Source organism: Zea mays, chromosome 4, assembly GCF_902167145.1.
Source record: "Zea mays cultivar B73 chromosome 4, Zm-B73-REFERENCE-NAM-5.0, whole genome shotgun sequence".
Lineage (NCBI taxonomy): Eukaryota > Viridiplantae > Streptophyta > Magnoliopsida > Poales > Poaceae > Zea > Zea mays.
This window is the reverse complement of record NC_050099.1, coordinates 69,286,296-69,293,068: the sequence shown is the minus strand read 5'-3', so window position 1 is coordinate 69,293,068 and position 6,773 is coordinate 69,286,296. Positions and strand designations below refer to the sequence as shown.

Here is a 6,773-nt window from a genome sequence, read left to right as displayed (position 1 = left end):
TTATCTATATTTCTATTATCAGATCAGAAGGCCTGCTAAACCTGCAACTTTCCTCCTCCCTCCCAAAAAAGAAACCGAAACCATCCAAAGCTCCCACACAACGCATGTGAAGCTGCTGGTATCACCACCAAGTGGAGCTGGTACATGTATCAACAAACCAGAACCATTGTCTACATTATTCTAAGATCAAGAGCCCTTAATAAAAATTTTGTCCTTCAGTGCAACTTCATAAGTCCTAACATGCCTCACAACTTTCTATCCTAAATTATAGCACAGGCAGATGCAAATTATGTAGACCAAAGCAACTACCACAAATCATAAAAAATGCAGTCAAGCATTTAGAACTCTGTAGTTTCTAGCAAAGGAAAGGTCATAAAAAGTCTAAACAAACCTAGTAGAGGACAACAGCTGTAGATTTAACACAACTATGCACAACATTATTTTAGAAAAATCCTGCTATCGCACTTATATAAGCACATAGGTTGAAGCATAGGAGTTCTGGGAGGTTTCATACATCATTCAGTGGCATTGTTATAGCTTTTCTCAATCCATCTCTTGTGTTCTGCTTTATTCTCACTTTTCTGAGCCTGAACTGTTGTCCATCTCATGTATTTGCCAAGGTGTATATGGTGGTGATTGAGGATGACCCAGTCATTTCTTACAAAGTGAACCGCAAGCATGTAATGTACTATGTGTTTTCTACACATGAAGGAATAAGTTGAATCATATCATCTCCAGGCAATACAAATTACTAAAGAATTTTATTCTGGAGAGGCGAGAAAACTCAGAAGTACAAGCGAAGTGGCCACAACAAAGCACCATAGCTTCCTGGACCCATTTATCCTAGCGGGATCTTACAAGAAGCTGTACAATTACACGCACTTGGTTTAAGCATATGCAAGAAAGGACTTTGCCTCAACGAAACTTGCAAGAGGGGTGAAAGAAAAAATGGAGTTCATGCTTACCTCACCCTTCTCTGTGTCGCGGAACAGCCAAGCACGTAAGTCTCCGAACAGGCCTCCTGCCAACAAAGTGTTTGATAACTTAATTTACAACTACAACCCAAAATTTAGCGGGAACTTTAATGACTATTTCATGCTCATGGTAGACACAATTGTGCTATGCTAACGAACACAACTGACAGTTTCGATGAAAAATGGTAAAGTTACCCCTGATTTTGCTAAGACAGGAACTTTTCGTGCGAATTGCTTCATCAGTGAGCAGTGGTTCCTGAAATCGTCCTCCGAGGGTGGATCGTCAAACCTGCTACAAAAGCACAAGTCAGATTTGATCAACAGAAGCCAAGAATCCAGGGCTTGCATTCAATTTGTGGACACTACAAGAAACTGACAAAAGTTCGTGGGGCAAACTAAGAACGTGGGTACCGACGTTTTTATTTGAGTTAAGTTCATGGGTTTGACGAAGAACGTGGGTACCCACGTTTTTAATTTAAGTCCGTGCGGCCTGGCTAAAACCGTCGAACTTAAGGTATTAGAAACGTGGGTACCCACGTTTTTAATTTAAATTCGTGGGCCAGCAGAAACCGTCGAACTTAACTATGAAACCAAACCCCTAACCCGCGGGACTCGTCTATCTCACCGTCTCTCACACGCTCTCATCCCATCCACGCCGCCGCCACCGGACCCGCGCCGCCGGACCACCGGACCCACACCGCCGGACCGCGTCGACGCTCCCTCGCCGCTGGGGTTAAGGTGACGGAGCTTCTTCGTACCATTCTCTTGGGGTTTCTTGTGCTTGCTCGGCGACTAGCTAGGATGCTTCCTATCCGGTGCCGGCTCGTCTGATGGACAAAATAATTTCTGCCAGGCGATCATCGATCGATCGAGTTTCTGTGCACAATCGTGGCGCTGCTGTACTTCACCTTCGGCGAGGTGGACCTCCGCCACATCTCGCTCCCGTCCTTACCCGTCTCCGGCTCGTCCCCCTTCCGCGCGGCTGCCGTGGCGGCGCCCTTCGTGGAGCGGCGCGGGGCTTCTTTCTATTATCTAGCATGTCCTCCGCCACATCGAGTTTCAGTGAAGATTTGTTCTCAGGTTGATCTGTGCAATCCAGTAAGTAACCGCTGGGCTTCTTTCTATTGTCTAGCATGCCGCATCCCTGAAGAATTCGGCAGGGATTTGTGGCGGGCACTGCTTCTTCGCAACAAATTTGTACTGGTGAGGAAGGAAGACATAAAATCAATTATTGCTTCTAAAGGTGGTACTTGATTGCTGGAGACAGCTTTATTTTCTGTCTAGTTGAGACTTGAGAGACTAGTCCCTTATATTACTGTCTGACCTTGGTTTTAGGTTTATTTCGTTGACTAGTAATGCACTTCATGCCTGCACTTTACCCTTACATGCCCATAGTGCATGTGGATGTAATTCAGTTTGGGTATGGACTACTTGGGTAAAGAACCGCCATATATAATTTTTTGAAGCACAGGGGAAGAGGAAGTTTGGATCTTTGCACAAAAAACAACAAACAGCAAAGCCTAGGCTATAGATGAAACCCAAAAATAAGCACAAAAAGAGGGTATTAATGATAAAAGGTTTTGCATGCACCAGTTTATTATACAGTCTCAATATGGTGGTGGGGTGTTACTCAATTGTTTTTTATTGTACTTTAGGACATCTTTGTGTTGTTACTTCATCATTTCATGGAAGCAACTTGCTCTAAAGAATCTACCTTTGAATTTTACTATGTCACTGAGTAACATTTTAGTAATGTATTGACAGGTTACATTAGCACTGCTATAAGTGATGGTCCGGGATGCTTGATGCTGAGGTGTCCTGATCCGTCCTGTGCTGCTGCTGTTGGACAAGATATGATAAATTCACTGGCTAATGTTGAGGATACGGAAAAGTATGGGCGATATCTTCGCAGATCTTACATTGAAGATAATAGAAAGGTGAGTTGATATAATCATATTCTTATAGATGTTGGCACCGACCACAGTAGACAGTACCATGCACAATAAAAAAGTTATACAGTTGATAACTAGATTTTCTCAATTCTGTAGAGCTCATTTATTTTTTTTGGAGTAAATAATTGTGAGAACTGCCGTTTCCATGTTCCCCTTTTCTCAAAATAAGGAACTCAACATTTTCCATGCATTTTGAATGATTGACCACTGTGTTCTCTTTGACTCACACCAATCAGATTCTTTGTACTAGGCCAATTCAAAGTTTTAAGATGATGTTGAGTGGTAGATATGATACTGCATTCGACTACCATATTTAGCCAACATTGAGTTTGAGTTTGAAACTTGACATGTTTTGAAGTCATATTAATTGAATTGGACTGTGTGGAACAGACAAAATGGTGTCCTGCGCCTGGATGCGAATATGCAGCGGAATTCGTCATGGGCAGTGGCAGCACCTGAAGATTCTTTTACCTCCGATAACTTCTTCCCTGCCTTTTCTTTTCCCAGATCCATAGCCTTCCTGTTTATCAGCAGCTTCATCTGAATTAATCAAAATATCGAAATCCATTTGTGCTCCCAATAGATAGAAAAGAAGAAGCTGATGCTGTCAAAAGATCATTTGCTGGTGGCTCGTGCAGCTTTATCTGAATTATCACTTTATATGGCTGGAGCCTGGAGGCAGTCTTCGGCCTCAAAACACTAGCAGCTTGACTATATAGAATGATTAAATTTCTGAAAATGTTTGATTGCTATCTTCACTTCAGTGTCGTTAGATGTAAATATGTAATACATGATTATTTGTTCATCAACTTAAACTATAACTTATTGAGGGATTTTGGGAAACAATGTGAGCATATCTTCGTTTATTTCAGAATATGCACCAGGGCTATCCCAAAGAAACACTGGTGCGTTTCCTTAAGGCTAGAGAGTGGAATGTAGCAAAGGCTCATAAAATGGTAACATTTCATACAAATTTCTCAACAGTGGGTGAAGTGACCACGAATTTAATTAATAATATTTTTGTTTCTATAGATTGTAGAATGTTTGAATTGGAGGATTCAAAATGAAATTGATAGTGTGCTGGAGGTGAGTCGTCCTGTCTAGAATTTAATCCTTCTAGATATTACTGTATATGTTAATCAGAAAGCTAACGAAGGTTCCCTTAAAGTTCTACGATTCTGGTCTTCTCCTAATCATTTCTCATTTTGATTGTTTATTTTATTATTGCAGCAATACCACTCTCAATAATCTGCCTATTTGTGTCTGTTTATATAGCAAAATTCATTTTCTTTTTCTGATCAATGTTTGCACTGTCCATCTGCAGAGGCCTATAGCCCCAGTAGATTTATACAGATCAATATGTGATTCACAACTTATTGGCCTGTCAGGATACACAAAGGAGGTATAGCTGTTTACTTCCAATAATAAAATCTGTTGGTTGAACCATTACCCTATATGGATTGATTATGAGCCAGTCATTTGTGTGTTTGAACTAGACATGCCTTTTTACTGTTGGTATTCTAAGGCTACCATATTCTGGACTTAATGCGTCTATCTCCTTGTTGAAATTCTTAATACGGAGTACTTTGATTTTCAGTTTTCAATAGGAAAGTTAATATGCCGAATGAAGATCGCACTGAAGAGGTTAAAGTGTTAACTTATATTGATTGTCAAACTTCCACGGAATGATGTCCTACTAACAGCAACATGGGTTATTAAGGTCTGTAGTTTCAAAGTATGATATGGCGTCATAATTACTTGAACTGTGATAACTGCAGTTGACTGGACATTGTTTGGTTATTATGGTCTGTAGGATCATAGGTATGTTTTCACTTGGCATCTGTGATAACTGCAGTTGACCTGTCAATATTTTGTTAGAAAGAACTGTAGGATCTTATGTGATAATTTCTCACCTGTGAGCAACATCAGATAGTCATTAGCTTCCCATTTATATACTACAATAGTATAGTCTGTGTGTGTTCCTCGAGACTCTTAGTTTTTATTTTCAAAAAATATTAGCAAACCTTCTAGCACATATGTTAAGTTGCATGTCGTAGTTCTAGCAATTTTCTTCTTTCTTTGTTCCAATATTTTTTTCTTTTTCTTTGTTTCTGTCATTGGCAAGGTCTCCCAATTTTTGGCATTGGTGTTGGGCATAGCACATATGACAAAGCTTCGGTAATTACTCTGATGCTTGCTATTTGTTTGGTAGGCTACAACTACAGCCAAAATCATAAAAGTGTCTGGTTTGAAGCTATCAGCACTAAGCCAAATAAAGGTACGTGCTATGACTCTTAACCCTTTTTTCCATTAGACCATACACCAATGAATTAGTCAAGCTGTTTTTTTTGGATCAATATAGTCAAGTTGTTCACTTGGCTTTAATCCAAAACAGCTTCTATTGTTCATGCACAAATATGGAAGCCACATTTTATGTTTATCATGCTTTCCTTGTATTTATGAGAATTTTGGTTTATTTTGTAGGATTCCGGCTCTCATCAAGTGACTCCCCCTCATGTTGACTTTGCGGATGTCTCAATTCTAGTGGTGGAGCTACGAACAACAATCCAATGTCCTGAGCGAGAGCGATGGAGTTAATGTTTGAACTTGTGTGTTTGAACTTGTGAACTAAAAATGTGAACTATGTATGTGAACTTGTGTGAATTTGTGAACTTATGTATTTGGACTTATGTGAATTTGTGAACTTATATATTTGGACTTGTGTGAATTTGTGATATGAACATATATCAATGTGTTTGAAATCTGTATTGTATGTGATATATTGTGTTGCATGTGATATTATGTGTGTCTAATTTTTCATTTTTGTATTTTTTAATTTTTTCTAGAAAAGAGTTAAGAACGTGGGTACCCACGTTCTTAAGGTTAAGAACGTGGGTACCGTCGAACTTATTGTGCAGTCCTCGCAGACCCACGCAGGGTTAAGAACGTGGGTGCCTACGTTCTTAAGGTTAAGAACGTGGGTACCGTCGAACTTATTGTTCAGTCTGCGCATATCTCCGCAGGACACATAAGTTCGACGGCCACGTGACCCCGTCGAACTTAACCTTAAGAACGTGGGTACCGTCGAACTTATGGGAAAAAATTCGACGGCCCCCGTCGAACTTAAAAACGCACGTTCTTAATGTTAAGTTCGACGGTACCCACGTTCTTAATGCTAAGTTCGACGGTACCCACGTTCTTAAAGTTAAGTTCGACGGGGCCGTCGAACTTACTTCTCTAAGTTCGTCCAAAAATTGCCGTCGGCTATATTCGTCGGTAAACCCACGTTCTTACGGTAAGTTCGACGGCTTATTACATTAAGTTCGACGGTTTTTCACCCACGTTCTTTAACCAGTTTCCTGTAGTGGGAGACCTCACAACTGATCCAAAACCCGGATTTGATCAACAGAAGGAATCGGTCGATGATAACACCATCGATATTGACGTGGAACTCTATGAGACGGTCGATGGTATTGGTAGTTATAGCGATATCAACATGCTATTTGCACTTCTGATTTGTTTTGGCCATCTTTGTCATGGCTATTGCTTACTGTCATTTTTGGCAATGCAGGGTGAGATAGAGAACAAGGACATTGTGAACCAAGATGAATTGTTCATGGATATTGACAGTGCGGAGTGCGGACTTGGGGAACTAGCTTGGAGTAACACAATATGCTGAAGAGCTTTACAAGTTTTACAGAGAAAATGAGGTGATTTATTTGTCAGACGATGCTTGTCTTGTTCCTTTTTGGTAGATAGTCTCAAATCATGAATCCTGGACTTTTGGAATAATATCTAGAACGCACAATTGCTTTATCTATAACATGCTTATAAGAATGAACAAGTT

At 40.2% G+C, this 6,773-nt stretch overlaps 1 protein-coding gene across 2 annotated transcripts; it reads left to right on the top strand.

The window, feature by feature from the left end:
• The first annotated feature begins 3,751 nt into the window (after window positions 1-3,751).
• Window positions 3,752-5,701, top strand: LOC103653355 (protein real-time). Of its 2 annotated transcripts, none has more exons than XM_008680283.4 (5): window positions 3,752-3,882; window positions 3,959-4,012; window positions 4,251-4,328; window positions 5,139-5,204; window positions 5,411-5,586. In XM_008680283.4, exons 1-5 carry the CDS (start codon window positions 3,802-3,804, stop codon window positions 5,522-5,524), a joined length of 393 nt encoding a protein of 130 aa, XP_008678505.2. In that variant the 5' UTR covers window positions 3,752-3,801; the 3' UTR covers window positions 5,525-5,586. The 2 variants fall into 2 exon arrangements, with proteins under 2 accessions (XP_008678505.2, XP_020407428.1); XM_020551839.3 differs by having other exon boundaries at window positions 3,769-3,882; window positions 5,051-5,204; window positions 5,411-5,701.
• Window positions 5,702-6,773: the final 1,072 nt, after the last annotated feature.

Coding starts and splice junctions, on each gene's coding strand:
- LOC103653355 (XM_020551839.3), top strand. CDS start 3,802: ATGCACCAGGGCTATCCCAAAGAAACACTGGTGCGTTTCCTTAAGGCT. Junction 3,883..3,958: donor TAGCAAAGGCTCATAAAATG/GTAACATTTCAT, acceptor TTGTTTCTATAG/ATTGTAGAATGTTTGAATTG. Junction 5,205..5,410: donor CAGCACTAAGCCAAATAAAG/GTACGTGCTATG, acceptor TTTATTTTGTAG/GATTCCGGCTCTCATCAAGT.